Below are 17,327 nucleotides of genomic sequence, written 5' to 3' on the forward strand. Positions count from 1 at the left end.
ATTCTAACCTAGATGAGAATTATAGAAGCAACCTTCTTCCATCACCTCTCACCCCTGCATCCCCTGCCACCTCTCTTCCAACATTGCATCTCCTGTAATCTACCTACAACACTGCTTTCCATTACATCCCCTGCCACCCTCTTCTAACACTGCTCATCCCTGCATCCTGCGCAGCCCTCTTCCGGTGCTGCTCACCTCCGCATCCCTTGGCGCCCTTATCCAACCTTGCACACCTGTGTGGTCCTTGCAGCCCTTTTCCGATGCTGCTGAGCTCTGCGTCCCCTGCAGCCCTTTTCCAATATTGCTTACGTCTGCACTCTGCTAACACGGCTCACCTCTACATCCCCCTAATGTAATGCTGCTCACTTGGGACCCATTCACACCTGAGAATTTTGTAGAGTGAAGCTCCAAAATGCTCAGGGATAAAAAAAAAATCACTTCCTTAATCTGAACCTCTCCAAAACCGAGTTTCTTGTCTTCCCCCCAGCCCGCACACCACCCCCCATTGACTTCTCCATCACATCCAACAACACCACCATCAAACCCGCCCCGCAGGCCAGAGTACTTGGTGTCATTCTGGACTCCAACCTATCCTTCCAGCCCCAAGTCCAATCTTTAACAAACTCACGCAGACTCCACTTCCGCAACATTGCCAAAATACGCACGTTCCTAACCCCAGAAACCACTAAACAGCTCATCCACTCCCTCATCATATCACGACTCGATTACTGCAACTCCCTCCTCACTGGCCTGCCTTGCCGCTGGCTATACCCGCTTCAGTCGATCCTGAATACGGTTGCCAGACTCATTCACCTTTCCAACCACTCCGTTTACACCACCCCCCTCTGCCAGTCCCTCCACTGGCTTCCGATTGCGCAACGGATCAAATTCAAAATCCTAACACTGATGTACAAAGCTGTCCACCATACTGCCCTGAACTACATCACTGACCTAATATCCAAGTACCACCCAGCACGCACACTCCGCTCCTCACAAGACCTCCTTCTCTCTAGTTCCCTGGTCTCCTCCTCCCATTCCCGCCTCCAGGACTTCTCCAGGGTGTCACCCATCCTCTGAAACCCCCTGCCCCAACCCATCAGATTATCACCTACTCTCTTCTCCTTTAGGCACACTCTGAAAACCCACCTTTTCAGGGAAGCCTACCCCACCCCCTGCTAACTTGCTGACCTCCTCCACTCTTCCTACCACTCCATCCCCCACAGCTATCTCCTCCTGTGCCACCATCCCCTCCCTCCTAGATTGTAAACTCGAAAGAGCAGGGCCCTCGATCCCCTCATGTTTTGCATTGTATTGTTATTGTTCTGTCACATGTTCTGTCCCCCTTTGTAATGTACAGCGCTGAGCGAACTTCTGGCGCTTTATAAATAATGTATAATAATAATAATTTATGTACAGAGTAGCATGACTACGCAATTGTCAGATAAAGTAATGCAGCACTGTATCCCGTACCGCAAAAAATACAGCCTGGTCATGAAGGGGGGGAGGTAAATCTTCTGGCAAAATGGTTAATGGGGGCAAATAGTTTAGTGTCTTTTTGTTTACTGCGCCAGGTACATCCTCTTCCTTCAATCCTCTTCCTTCACCCACACATTCTGTGAGTGCAGGAGGATACGCTATCATTCAACCACCCCTCCCCTATTCACAGAAAGGGTCCTTTCACATGGGCGTTCTGTTTCTTTCTTCAGTTCAGTCACGTTTTTTCAAAGAAAAACCGGATGAGTTTACATCCATTTTTTCATCCATTTACATCCTTTTTTTGATCTGGTTACATCCGTTTACATTGGATTACAGCCGTTTTTCATTCATTCAGATCCATTTTTCATCCATTTATGTCCGTTTTAATCTGTTCACATCTGTTTTTGGTCCGTTGACATTTGTTTTTCGTTCATTACGGGTTTTTTTTGCGGAAGAAAAATAGGGTTTTCTTCTATTAACGATGTGGACATTAACGGATGTAAAAAGATGTTCATCCGTTTACATCCGCAAGTCCACAGAAATACAGGGGGGTCCGTTTTTCATCCTTAAACGGGCAGATGAAAAATGGACATACGGAACACCCGGGTGAAAGAGGCCAAACAGTACTGTGGAAATTTTCGATTCACGGTGAATCTGTGGAGTAACTGGTTAGTAGTCCATAGTAGTCCTGATCAATTCTTTTTTTTTTTGCAGTAACATACACTCATGGTATCGTGTGAAACTGTTCTAAATGTTACTATGGCAAGTTGAAGTTTGCACACATGTGCTTATGTAGGCATGTCATAATGTGTGCATAAAAAATGCCTCTTAGAGTGGGACTAACCCCCCCCCCCCCCCCCCCGGCTTGATAGTTCTATTGAGTGTACAAGCAACTGTGACAGTTATCATTCATGGCATGCCTTGACTATAACATTTCTGGAAACCGTTAAATTGATGGGTTTAGTTCCGGTGTAAAACTTTAGGAAGTAAAAGCCTCAACTGAGCAACACATAGCCGAGGCCTGTGTGTGCTATCAGAGTTGTAGGAATGTACTTGACAATGTAGAACAGAGAAGAGTGTAAAACGCTTTAGTACAGTGATAACTATGTATAGGGGAGGGCACCCTTCAAGGGACTTTCACAGTCGCAGCTGCTGCCCTTAACCCTTGCCGTGCTAGACATTCACAGCTCCCAGGGCGATCCAACACCAGGGAAGAGTATTTCAGCCAGCAGGACGTAGGACACCCTTCATTAGCCGCTTGCTGCCCTGCCACTGTGTATATACGTGTGCAGGGCGGCAGTGGAGCGCAAAACCACGTTTAAAAACGGGTTCCGCGCTCCCGACACTTTCGCCGGCAGGGGGCGCGCGCGCTCCCGCCGACCTGCGGGTGACACTATTTGATCCAGGAGGGATCAATCATTAGATTTCAGCCAGTGATTTCTGGCTGAAATCACATGATCGGTCCCTGTCCTATCCTGTCTTGTGTTGACATACACACAGGGCAGGATATGATGTCATTCTTCTCTGCCTGGACACATTCCGTTCCAGACAGAGAAGAAGACATCCAAAAAGTTAGAACACTCTAGGACACATTTAACCCCCTGATCGCCCCCCCCCCCTCCAGTTAACCCTTCACTGCCCTGTCACCAGTGTTACTGATCAGTGAAGCGATTTTTACTGATCAGTGTCGCTGGCGACTTCCGATAGAGTTAGCGCCCCTCCCAGATAGCGCCAGATTGCCCGCCAGTACACCAGTAATCCCGTTTAACCCCTTGATCGCCCCCCCCCCTCCAGTTAACCCCTTCACTGCCCTGTCACCCAGTGTCACTGATCAGTGAACCAATTTTTACTGATCACTGTATCAGTGTCGCTGGCGACTTCCGATAGAGTTAGCGCCCCTCCCAGATAGCGCCAGTTTGCCCGCCAGTACACCAGTAATCCCGTTTAACCCCTTGATCACCCCCCCCCCGTTAACCCCTTCACTGTGCCCTGTCACCAGTGTCACTGATCAGTGAACCAATTTTTACTGATCACTGTATCAGTGTCGCTGGCGACTTCCGATAGTGTTAGCGCCCCTCCCAGATAGCGCCAGATTGCCCGCTAGTACACCAGTAATCCCATTTAACCCCTTAATCTCCCCCCCCCCCAGTTAACCCATTCACTGCCCTGTCACCAGTGTCACTGATCAGTGAACCGATTTTTACTGATCACTGTATCAGTGTCGCTGGCGACTTCCGATAGTGTTAGCGCCCCTCCCAGATAGCGCCAGTTTGCCCGCTAGTGCACCAGAAATCCCATTTAACCCCTTGATCGCCCCCCTCCCCCCCCAGTTAACCCCTTCACTGCCCTGTCACCAGTGTCATTGATTACAGTGAACAGATTTTTACTGATCACTGTATTAGTGTCACTGGTGACTTCCGATAGTGTTAGCTCCCCTCCTAGATAGCGCCAGTTTGCCCGCTAATGCACGGGATTTTTTTTACCAAAAACATGTAGCAGAATACATTTTGGCTTAAATTTATGACTAACTTTGAGTTTACGATATATTTTTTATAGCTGAAAGTAGAAAATATAGTTTTTTTTCAAAATTTTTGTGGTTTTTTTGTTTATAGCGCAAAAAATAAAAAGCGCACAGGTGATCAAATACCACCAAAAGAAAGCTCTATTTGTGTGAAAAAAAGGACGTAATTTTCGTTTGGGTGCAGCATTGCATGACTGCGCAATTATCATTTGAGTTAGTGCAGCGCTGTATAGCAAAAAAAGGCATAAATTACAGTATCTATACCATAGTTTGTAGACGCTATAACTTTCACACAAAGCAATCAATATACACTTATTGGGATTTTTTTTACCAAAAACATGTAGCAGAATACATTTTGGCTTAAATTTATGACTAACTTTGAGTTTACGATATATTTTTTATAGCTGAAAGTAGAAAATATTGTTTTTTTTCAAAATTTTTGTGTTTTTTTTGTTTATAGCGCAAAAAATAAAAAGCGCACAGGTGAACAAATACCACCAAAAGAAAGCTCTATTTGTGTGAAAAAAAGGACGTAATTTTCGTTTGGGTGCAGCATTGCATGACCGCGCAATTATCATTTGAATTAGTGCAGCGCCAAACAGCAAAAAAAGGCCTGGTCATTAAGGGGGGTAAATCCTATGGGGCTCAAGTGGTTAGAGGCAAGTTGCATCCCTGGTGCAGTATACATAAATAACTAAACAAACTTTAACCACTTGTAGACCGGTATGCTAACCCCTCCTCCTGTTCAGACCATTGCAGGGACAAACTTGACCTTTGGCCATACTTTTCCTTTAAATTAAAATACACAGAGATCCAGTCAGTCAAATCTGTCACCTTTCACATGGGCGTTCTGTTTTTTTCATCAGTTCAGTTATGGTTTTTTTTTTCAAGAAAAAATGGATCAGTTTACATCAATTTTCATCGGTTTATATCAGTTTTTCATCAGTTCACTACAGTTTTTCATCAGTTTACATTTGTTTACATCCGTTTGCGTCCATTTTTGTCCATTTACATCCGTTTTTCATCCATTCGTTTTTTTCCGTTCAAAAAAAACGGATGCGGACATTAACGCATTTATTATTTATTTTATTTATGTCAAGTACTTATTCAATTTATGCAGCACTTTACATACATATATTGTACATTCACATCAGTCCCTAACCCTCAAGGGGTGTACAATCTAAGGTCCCTAACTCGCATTCATACATACACATACTAGGGCCAATTTAGACATGAGACAATTAACCTACCAGCATTTCTTTGAAGTGTGGGAGGAAACCAGAGTACCCGGAGGAAACCCACCCAGGCACAGGGAGAACATGCAAACTCCAGGCAGGTGGTGTCATGGTTGGGATTCGAACCAGCGAACCCTAGTACTGCCAGGTGGAAGTGCTAACCATTAAGCCACTGTGCTGCCCCATGTAAACAGGTGATCATCTATTTACATCCACTAGTCCATATACGTGGGTGTCCGATTTTCATCCGTAAATGGACAGATGAAAAACGGACATACGGAACACCTGTGTGAAAGGGGCCTATGTTTGTGCTGTGACTCAAATCCATCACTTCGCAGCCACTTCTTTACAGCAAAACTCTCAGTCCCACTATCACATCACTACACCCCCCCACACTTCCTTTACATCATAGCCCCCCTTTACAGCAGTGACCTCTGTCCCACCATCACATCACAGATCCCCTTCAAATCACATCCCCCCCCCCCTTTCACATCACAGCCCTGCCTTTGCAGAAGTGCAGCAGTATCTGTCTCTTGTTCACATCACAGTCCCCTTCACATGACAGCCCCCCCTTGACAGTGATATCTTCAGTCACCCAGTCACCTTTCACATCACAGTCCCCCTCCTTTTTACATAATGGTCCCCCTCCACCAACTTAAATGTCCTCAATTTCCCCTTCACATCACAGCCCCTCCTTTACAGCACAGCCCCCTTTGCTCACATTTCCATCTTTACAGCAGTGTTCCCAACCTGCACATCACAGTCCCCTCCTTTACATCATGGCCCCCTCCCCTTAACTACAATGTTCTCAGCCCCCGCCCCCCATCAAATTCTTCTTTTTACAGCAGTCTCAGCCCCAACTTTCACACCACAGTTTCTCCCACACTTTTTATCATACCCCCACACACACACCTTTAAAGAGGAACTTCAGTTGTTTTTTTATCAAATTAAAAGTCAGCAGCTACAAATACTCTAAAAAAAACTTTTAGAAAACAGACACTCACCAGCTTAGGAGTCCAGCAGTGTCTTCACCACAATTGAACCCTTGCCGGTTTTTGAATTCCCGCCTACACCATCTTTGATGTGGGAGCCAGCCAGACCCCCAGTATGCATACGCAAGATCATGCTGCACTTTCAGATTGATTGGCCCCGTAGCCTCCGGGGACGTGTCACATGTCCAAAGAGGGCAGGGGGTAAGGGGGGGAATAAGGGGGGGGGGGGTTTGGAGAAGCTGATGGATTTCTCACCAAGGATAGAATGGTGGAAGTGGGTAAGAAAAAAATGTTGGGGGGGTTGTTGCACTTTAACTTTTAATAAGTTACTAAACCCACAACCTCCCCTTCTTCTACTGTCCCTAATCCATCTGCTGATAGAACAGAGCTTTGGGGGAAAGCTGCACATGCTCAGTTTGCTAGGTGTGTATTGCTAGAGAGCTTTTTTTTTTTTTTTTTCTTGGGAGAGTGCATGTGTTCACCACAGGGCCAATCAGCACTGTCCAGACAGGATCAGGGGTTATGCAGCCTCATAAAACGATCAGGAGAGAATGAAAACTCAGTGGTGAATGATCGCAGGAGCCTCTCTATGGTAAAGAAAAACCCATTCACAACATCCAGACAAGTGAAGGACACTCTCCAGGTGGTGGGCGTATCATTGTCAAAGTCTACAATCAAGAGAAGACTTCATGAGAGCAAATACAGAGGGTTCCCTACAAGGTGCAAACCATTCATAAGCCTGAAGAATAGAAAAGCTAGATTAGACTTTTGCCAAAAAATATCTAAAAAAAGCCATACCAGTTCTAGAAAAGCATTCTTTTGGACGGATGAAACTAAGGTTAATCTGTACCAGAATGACGGGAAGAAAAAAGTGTGGAGAAGCTGTTTTACAGCTTCCAAAGCTGTAAAACATGGTGGAGGAAGCAGTGTGATGGCATGGGCATGCATGGCTTCCAGTGGCACTGGGTCATTGGTGTTTATTGACGTGACAGAAGCAGTCGGATTAATTCTGCAGTGTTTAGAGATATACTGTCAGCCCAGATTCAGCCAAATGTTGCAAAGTTGATTGGACGGCGCTTCACGGTACAGATGGACAATGATCCAAAACACACTGCAGAAGCAACCCAGGAGCTTTTGAAGGAAAAGAAGTGGAATATTTTGCAATGGTGAGTCAGTCATCTGATCTCGACCCAATTGAGCATGCATTTCACTTGCTGAAGGCAAAACTAAAGGCAGAAAGATCCACAAACAAAGAACAACTGAAGACAGCTGCAGTTCAGAGGCTTGCTAGAGGGTGGCAGGGAGGTAACGTGTACCCGGATACCAAGGTACAGGGGCGCCAAAATGAGGCTTACAACGTTACATTATAATAAGTGAACAAGGGTAATAAATCGGTCACAAGATCACTGCAGCGGCTGCAGTAGACGTGTCAACTGATACGTCTGCCATCCACAGTGATGATGCTGCCTGCCAAGCACTGCAGCCAGCGGAGATACGGATTCTGCGTACAGCTGGTTCAGTCTGCACTTATTGAGCGTTGATAAAAAAGTGGGCATATGTAAACCAGTCTACGACAGTGACTGAGTGAGTCATGCAATATAATTTCTATAAATTTGCTTCTTTAAATACATTTCATTAAAATTTAAATTGTTTTTCCTTATCCAATGTAATCGAAAAATGTGAATAAATGGGGAGGGGGGCTGGGGCGCCAATTTTATAGTTCGTGCCCGTGCGCAAAATATCATAGCTATGCCCCTGCTGCAGTTAGAGCCTGGCAAAGCATCAGAAAGGAGGAAACCCAGTCTGTGGTAATGTCCATGGGTTCCAGACTTCAGGCAGTCATTGCCAGTAAAGGATTCTCAACAAAATATTAAAAATGAACATTTTATTTATGACTATATTCAATTGTCCAATTACATTTGAGCCCCTGAAAATGGAGGGACTGTGTATAAAAATGGTTGCAGTTCCTACAATTTGTACTTGATATTTATGTTCAACCCCCTGAATTAAAGCTGAAAGTCTGCACTTCAAATTCATTTGGATTTTTTCGTTTTAATTTATTCTGGTAGCATACAGAGCCAAACGTATGAAAATTATGCCTGTGTCTAAATATAAATGGACCTAACTGTATTACGCTTGACTTTTTTAGCGAGGACCCCTCTATCCTCTGAATCAGAGGTTACATAGTTAGTCTGGCTGAAAAAAAAAAGTCCATTCAGTTCAACCATAAAAAAAAAAGTTATAATCCTACACACACAGTTGATCCAGAGGAAGGCAAAAAACCCAGCAAAGCATGATCCAATTTGCTCCTGCAGGGGGAAAAAAGTCCTTCCTGATCCCCCAAGAGGCAATTGGATATTTCCTGGATCAACCTTACCTATAAATGTTAGTAACCAGTTATACTCTGTGTATCCAAGAAAGAATCCAGGCCTTTTTTAAAGCAATCCACTGAGCTGGCCAGAACCAACTCTTGAGGGAGTCTATTCCACATTTTCACAGCTCTTACTGCGAAGAAACCTTTCCGTATTTAGAGATTACATTTCTCTTCCTCCAGACGTAAAGAGTGCCCCCTTGTCCTCTGTGATGACCTCAAAGTGAATAACTCTACACCGAGTTCACTATATGAACCACTGATATATTTATACATGTTGATCATATCCCCCCTTCATCTCCTCTTCTCAAGGGAGTTTTGCATGAATTGGGCATAAAATGTGCTCTGAACGTCATCTAAGTCACAACAATAGAAGAACACAGTCTGCTGAACATAATACTACACAAACATTTGATGTTGCCATGGTTTAATTGCATATAACATGTAAACATTCACAGTGCAGGGAGGAAAAAGTATGTGAACCTTTGGACTTAATAACTGGTTGACCCTCCTTTGGCAGCAATAATCTCAACCAAACGTTTCCTGTAGTTGCAGATTAGACCTGCACAACGATCTGGAGTAATTTTGGACCACTCCTCTTCACAAAACTGTTTCAGTCTAGCAATATTCTTGGGATGTCTGGTGTGAATCGCTGTCTTAAGATCATGCCACAGCATTTCAATGAGGTTGAGGTCAGGACTCTGACTGGGCCACTCCAGAAGGCATATTCTGTGCTGTTACAGCCATTGTTTTGGTGAATTACTTGTATGCTTTGGGTCATTGTCCTGTTGCATCACCCATCCTCTGCAGAGCTTCAGTTGGCAGACAGATGGTCATACGTTTTCCTGCAAAATGTCTTGATAGACTCTGGAATTCATTTTCCCATCAATGACAACAATCTGTCTAGGCCCTGAGGCAGCAAAGCAGCCCCAAACCATGATGCTCCCTCCGCCATGTTTTACAGTGAGGATGAGGTTTTGATGTTGGTGTGCTGTGCCTTTTTTTCTCCACACATAGTGTTGTGTGTTCTTCCCAAACAACTCAATCTTGGTTTCATCTGTCCACAGTATATTTTGCCAGTAGTGCTGTGGAACATCCAGGTGCTCTTTTGCAAACTTCAAACGTGCTTCAATATTCTTTTTGGACAGCAATGGCTTCCTCCGTGGTGTCCTCCCATGTACTTCATTCTTGTTTAATGTTTTCCTTATTGTAGATGTGTCAACAAAAATGTTAGCATGTGCCAGAGATTTCTGTAGGTCTTTAGCTGACACTCTGGGATTCTTCTTTACCTCATGCAGCATTCTGCGCTGTGCTCTTGCAGTCATTTTTACAGGACGACCGCACCTAGGGAGAGTAGCAACAGTGCTAAACTTTCTCCATTTGTAGACAGTCTGTCTTACCGTGGAAACATCAAGGCTTTTGGAGATACTTTTGTAACCCTTTCCAGCTTCATGCAAGTCAACAATTCTTGATCGTAGGTCTTCTGAGAGCTCTTTTCCTCGAGGCATGGTTCACATCAGACAGTGCTTCTTGAAACCAGTAAACCCAAAACAGGTGTGTGTGTTTTTAAGAACAGGACAGCTGTCAGCAACACATCCAATATCATCACACTGATTGGAGTCAAGGTTGGCTCACTCCTGGCTCCAATTAGCTCTGGGAGAAGTCATTAAGCTAGGGCCTCACATACTTTTTCCTCCCTGCACTGTGAATGTTTACACGTTATGTGCAATTAAACCATGGCAACATCTAATGTTTGTGTAGTATTATGTTCAGCAGACTGTGTTCTTCTATTGTTGTGACTTAGATGACATTCAGAGCACATTTTATTCCCAATTCATGCAAAACTCCACGTAATCCCAAGGGGTTCACATACTTTTTCTTGCAACTGTAGTTGCCCAATTACACAGTGCATTGAGGTCAGCTTGTAAATTTGAGACATCCTGTAAGGACGTTATTCCACTGCACAGCTTATAAATATATTAAAAAGTAAGGGTCCCAACACTGAACCTTGGGGTACACCACTGACACCCCAGACCATTCAGAGTATGAATCATTAATCACTACTCTCTTAGCCAGTTTTCTATCCATTTACATACTGATTTTTTCAAGCCTGTAGTCTTTACCTTACACATTAGCTATGTGTGGGGAACTGTGTCAAATGCTTTTGCAAACTCCAAGTATACCATGTCCACCGCCACCCCTCTGTCCAAGTATACCACGTCCACCGCCACCCCTCTGTCCAAGTATACCACGTCCACTGACACCCCTCTGTCCAAGTATACCACCTCCACCGCCACCCCTCTTTCCAAGTATACCATGTCCACTGCCACCCCTCTGTCCAAGGTTTTGCTCACCTCCTCATAAAAAGAAATCAGATTTGTTTGACAACTTCTGTCTTTCATGACTCCATGCTGTCTGTTGCTTAAAATATTTTTTTCCAGCAAGAACTCATCTATGGGGTATTTTATTAACAGGTTTATAATTACTTGGTAAAGATTTTGATCTTTTTAAATATTGGCACCACATTGGCCTTATGCCAATCCAGTGGTACTATGCCAGTTATTAAAGAGTCCCTTAAATGAGAAACAATGGCTTTGAAATGACAATTCTCAATTCGTTAAGGACCCGTGGGTGTATGCCATCCGGTCCACGTGCTTTATTCACCTTATTTTGTCTAAATATTTCTGGATCATATCAATTGTGATTCAGAGGTGGACCTTAAAAAACAACTGCTTTCCACAGGTTCATTCTCCAAATCTAAATCTGACTGTGAGGTCTCTACTTTCTTCAGTCATGCTCAGAATTTAAAGTGACTCCTCACTATTCCACATTTTTTAGGACATTTATGGCAGTGGCTGATCTGGTACCCGATGACACTGGCACTGGTGTTGGTTGGCAGTTAGGACACTGGTTCTGAAAAACGGGTACTAGATGACACTGTACTGGTGTGTCTGGCAATCAGGACAAAGTTGCTAGCTTACACTGCCTCTTGTGACCCTTTACTGGCATGGTGGTGGTGATCATAACACTGTTGCTTGTATCACTGGCGTTGGTGACACTGGCACGGTTGTGGCTAGCATTCACAACACTGTTGCTGGCTTCATTAGCTCCAGTGACATGGCATTGGTGTGGCTAGCAATTAGGACACTGTTGCTAGCCTACACTGTTGTTGGTATGGCTAGTGATCAGGACAATGTTGCTGGCCTACACTGATTTTGGTGTTACTGTACTGGTGTAGCGATGATCAGAGCACTGTTGCTGGCTGCACTGGTCTGATTACACTAACATTGGTGTGGCTAGGGATTAGGAAAACTTTTGCTGGCTGCACTGATCTGGCAACACTGGCATTGGTGTAGTTAGGGATCAGGAACCCTGTTGCTGGCTGCATTTGCTCTGGTGACCATGATGTTGCTAGCAAGCAGGAACGTTGTTGATGGCTTACACTGGTCTGGTGACGCTGGGACTGGTGTGGCTAGCAATCTAGAACACTGTTGCTGGCTGTTCCAGTCTGAAAATGTTTTCAGATTTTTTTAAAATAACAAACATGGTATAGTTCCTTGCAGTGTGCAATGGTTTTCCACAGAGCAGCCCCGATCCTCTTCATCACAGGTCCGTCATCGGTGCTCCTGGTTCCTCCCCCCGCCGGTGCCCCGCATAGCAAACTTCATTTATGCATGCTCGCTTCCGAACAAGACTTTGTGTGTCCCCTGACACACAGAGTGTAGCTCTGCCCGCCCCCCATTCCCTCATCATTGGCTGTGATTGACAGCAGCAGGAGCCAATGAGAGAGAGAGCCAGGAGAGTCACTGCTCTTGTATGCATCACTGGATCAAGGTCAGGCTCAGGTATTAGAGGAGGCTGAGGAGGGAGCTGCACATAGAGAGTTTTTTTACCTTCATTCATAGAATGTATGAAGATAAAAACTTTCAGCCTTCAGAAACATTTTAGGCAATGAATTTAGCAAACAATATTGTACATCCTTACCTGCTTCAGTTCTGTAGTAACAAGAACTTAAAATGCCAACCACAACTCAGCCCCCAGCTACATCACTATCTTAGTCTCAAAATAGTATCCAAGTATTTCTCTTTGTTCCTCCCAAGACTTCCTGCTACCTAGCTTCCTTGTCACCTTCTCCCATGCTGGCCTTCAGAACTTTCCCTGAGCCTCTCCCGTACTATGAAACTCTCTCCCAATCTGTCTCACTATCTCCTTCTCTATCCACTTTTAGGCACTCTCTGAAAACCCTTTTCTTCACTGAACCTCATCTGCCATTTAGCTGCCTCCTCCATTCACCCCTCTTGGTAAGGCACATTTTCCCCATAATAATGAGGACTAGGGCCTCTTCCCCACAACCTTGGCCTGGTGGTTGTTGGAGTCTGTGGGCTGGGGGATTTTTCAGAATATAGAAGCCCCCTTCAACATAGGGAACCTTCACATATCCACCCTTATCCCCCCTACATAAATGGGTAAGGAATACATAATATTCCAGGTTATTCATTCACATACAACATCTAGACTGTAAATAATCACAACCACTCCCACTTAAAGTATACATAAACCCTCACCTTGTAAAACAACCCATATTGTTTAAAATAGAAATGAAAAGTTAAATATTTGTGTATAGATCTAAAAATACCTTTTTTTCCACTTTTCTTTATCAGTAATCACATATCCTCTGTTCTGAGCTGCATAGGGAGGTGGGGGTGGAGAAACAGTGGCACACTGGTCTTCCCAGTGAATGGCTTGCAGGGGGGGGGGTGCTGTCAGCACAAGTCTGATCATTGGAGGAGAGCAGACTGAGTATCCTGCACAGCTAGAGAACTGACCACACTGTGCTCTCATGCCTAGTGTGGTCAGATTTTGATAGGAATGCATAGGGACTGGCAGGAACACTGGGGATTTAACACAAAGGAAGCAATACAAAGAAAACAGGAGACTTTTTCAGTCAAGTATATGTCACAGCAGGCACATATCAGGAATAGGAAATGTTGGGTTTATATATTTTTTAAGCTGCAAAGGCAGTGGAGGGGAGTCTACACATGCTGTGTGTGAAAAATCATCTCCTTGACGTGTTCACTGGGCACAACCACCCGCTGAACATGAACTTTTCAGCTCAATGACGCCACACCGCAACCACCCTGCAGTCACGTGTAATGTATTCATCGCCACTGGTCAAAACACCCTCCGAAAAGTAATCCATCACGCATCACTCTTTAGAGGGCACAGCAACTGTAAATGAGCCCACAAAGCAAAACACACTGAAATAAATCTTATGTTTGTGTGTGTATATTTCTAAATTATATATGTATACAAATACAGTATATACATATATATATATAATCCAAGAGTGGGTACCACACAAAACAGGGAGAGAGTAGTTCACTGCTGAATTACATAAATATAAAAATCACAAGGAGAGGGGTACTCACAGCCCTTGAAATGCAGAATCATAGACTTTAATATATTGACATTTCAATTTGTCATAATTGCTGGAATATTTTACTTTTTTCATCCAGAGCATATGGCGCTGATAAAATATAATAAACAATAGATTTAAAGGGGAGAAAAGCAAACACAATTATCTACTGAAAGGTCATTGGAGTACTGAAGTTATTCCACATTTTATTCTTTCAGAATTACCCCACTGATTGTTGTACAATGGAGAGCTTCTCACAAACTGCAGTTTTCTGGCACCAGAGTCAACGCAACATGGTAACTGAAGATAAAAACAACCTGGCTGAAAGGCTGCTACATCTGGCTGTCCAACTCCTTTGTCTTCAGACTGGAGAGGTGAGAGCAAAAAATGTACTACTAAGGAGATCCAGCAGGAAAAAGAGTAAGCGGGGCTGGGGGATTTCAATTATAATCCAACACTCCCTGAAGTGTTTGATTCCTTTTAACCACTTTCCCGCAGCCCTATAGTAGAAGTACTGCTACAGGGCAGCAGGGCTGCACAAAATCACATATATATATATATATATATATATATATGTGATTTGCTTTTCCGGGTAGGAGGCGTGCTCGTCGCCCTACCCATGCCGCTAGGGATGTCAGTCACCAGTTCCCAGCCGGCACTCGCCGATCGTAGGGTACAGCTGACAGGAGATACCTGTGTGTAAACAACACAGGTCTCTCTCCTTTCAGCAAGGACATGCTGCTTTGTATTCTTTGCTGCTGCTCCTCTGCAAAGCGATCTCAATGCGTTTAACAGGTGGTGAGGAGGTGATATGTTGTCAACTGATTTAAACCCATGATTGCCGTGCAATGCACGTGATTGTGACACGGTAATATGGCAATTAAAGGTTTAAATCAGGTGTGAGGAGGCAACACTGTGCCCGGTGACCCTTGACTTTTCCCATGTTGTTCAGGTAGATCTCCACCTCTTTAAGGTTGCCTACCCCTGCTCTGGAGGGTAAGTGGTTAACTAGTTGCAGAGTTTTGGGGTGCTTTACATGCCCAAAAAAGCTCATCATTGTACACAGGAAGTGTGTGGCACTTCCAGTTTTGCTGCCTGTTTGCCAGGACCCCCCAAAGCCAGCATTGTTGTGTACACAGAAAAGATAGGCAGCTTCATCTGTCAAAAAAAGCTGTCTGATTGTGTTTACAGATAACATTTTCTTGGTAGATACAATGTAACATATTGTTACTTTTGTATCATTCTGTTCATTCATCTGCAGATCAAGGGGAGGACCTTTGATTTGCAGATGATGTCAGTTAAAGCAACCTGACAAGTTAAAAAAAAGTAGTTTTTTTTTTTTTTTTTTTTTTAAAGAAAATGTTCCTATTAACCCTTGGTTTACTCTAATCAGCCGTAATTAACTCCTTAGTCTCCTTCTCCATTCAATTACTTTGCTGCTTTCTTTTTGTTCTTTTCTACTTTTAATAACCATTACCATTTAAACTTTGTTTTATTTGTTAATCTTTTTTTACACCTTTAACAATTATTTACACATTTCACATTTAAAAAAAGCGCAACATTGAAAAAGAAACACTTTATTTAATTAGTAAATAACTTTGCAAAGCTTTGTACCAGAATCATAATTTTAGTGGTATTTTAAACAGAACATATTTTATATGCAGTAACATGATTTATTTTTAAACTGCTCAATAAAAAAAGACAAAGTGCATTTTGTTTAGTTTTGCTACGTTTTATTGTCTAAGAATTGTGAAAAAAAATCATTGTTGAAAGAGAAAAAGAAAATCCCTGTTATTGCCATGCAAACAGGTCCATAGTTAACTTGTATCAATTGTTCTGGTCCATAGGGGGTGAACAGGTGTGAGGCGAAGTAACAGATAACATCATTTAGTCATTTTTAAGAAAAATAATTTTTATCACTATCCACCATCAAGAAGGTAATATTCTAACTAATCCTCTTGGACTACATCTACAAGGTTTTAAAGTGTTACTAAACCCTGGACCCTGCATTTACTTTATCTGGTCTCCCCGGACCCTGCATTCACTATATCTGGTCTCCCAGGACCCTGCATTCACTATATCCGGTCTCCTCAGACCCTGCATTTACTATATCTGGTCTCTCTGGGCCCTGCATTCACTATATCTGGTCTCCCCGGACCCTGTATTCACTAGATCTGGTCTTTCAGGACCCTGCATTCACTATATCTGGTCTCCCCGGACCCTGCATTTACTATATCTGGTCTCCCTGGACCCTGCATTTACTATATCTGGTCTTTCAGGACCCTGCATTAACTATATCTGGTCTCCCCGGACTCTGCATTCACTATATCTGGTCTTTCAGGACCCTGCATTCACTATATCTGGTCTCCCCGGACCCTGCATTCACTATATCTGGTCTCCCTGGACACTGCATTCACTATATCTGGTCTCCCCGGACCCTGCATTTACTATATCTGGTCTCCCTGGACTCTGCATTTACTATATCTGGTCTTTCAGGACCCTGCATTCACTATATCTGGTCTCCCCGGACTCTGCATTCACTATATCTGGTCTTTCAGGACCCTGCATTCACTATATCTGGTCTCCCCGGACCCTGCATTCACTTTATCTGGTCTCCCTGGACACTGCATTTACTATATCTGGTCTCCCTGGACCCTGCATTCACTACATCTGGTCTCCCAGGACCCTGCATTCACTACATCTGGTCTTTCAGGACCCTGCATTCACTGTATCTGCTCTCCCCGGACCCTGCATTCACTATATCTGCTCTCCCCGGACCCTGCATTCACTATATCTGGTCTCCCCGGACCCTGCATTCACTATATCTGGTCTCCCCTGACCCTGCATTCACTATATCTGGTCTTCCCGGACCCTGCATTCACTATATCTGGTCTCCCCGGACACTGCATTCACTATATCTGGTCTCCCCGGACACTGCATTCACTATATCTGGTCTCCCCGGACACTGCATTCACTATATCTGGTCTCCCCGGACCCTGCATTCACTATATCTGGTCTTCCCGGACCCTGCATTCACTATATCTGGTCTTTCAGGACCCTGCATTCACTATATCTGGTCTCCCTGGACCCTGCATTCACTATATCTGGTCTTTCAGGACCCTGCATTCACTATATCTGGTCTTTCAGGACCCTGCATTCACTATATCTGGTCTCCCCGGACACTGCATTCACTATATCTGGTCTCCCCGGACCCTGCATTCACTATATCTGATCTCCCCGGACACTGCATTCACTTTATCTGTTTTCCCTGGACCCTGCATTCACTATACCTGGTCTCCCAGGACCCTGCATTCAT

The 17,327-nt window shown here is 44.1% G+C and overlaps 1 protein-coding gene across 3 annotated transcripts in view; it reads left to right on the forward strand.

Annotated features, from left to right (window-relative positions):
- Nucleotides 1–17,327, forward strand: part of LOC149457482 (uncharacterized) — a 67,289-nt gene that overhangs the window by 5,596 nt on the left and 44,366 nt on the right. For all 3 annotated transcript variants that reach the window (XM_089683707.1, XM_089683708.1, XM_089683709.1), the window contains one exon: nt 14,230–14,385. In XM_089683707.1, coding sequence (XP_089539833.1) covers nt 14,254–14,385 — 132 coding nt within the window. In that variant the 5' untranslated portion in view covers nt 14,230–14,253. The remainder of the gene's footprint in view (nt 1–14,229; nt 14,386–17,327) is intronic.

The sequence above is a fragment of the Staurois parvus genome, unplaced genomic scaffold (genome assembly GCF_062004578.1).
Source record: "Staurois parvus isolate SC_StPar_1 unplaced genomic scaffold, SC_StPar_1.0 ptg000320l, whole genome shotgun sequence".
Classification (NCBI taxonomy): domain Eukaryota; kingdom Metazoa; phylum Chordata; class Amphibia; order Anura; family Ranidae; genus Staurois; species Staurois parvus.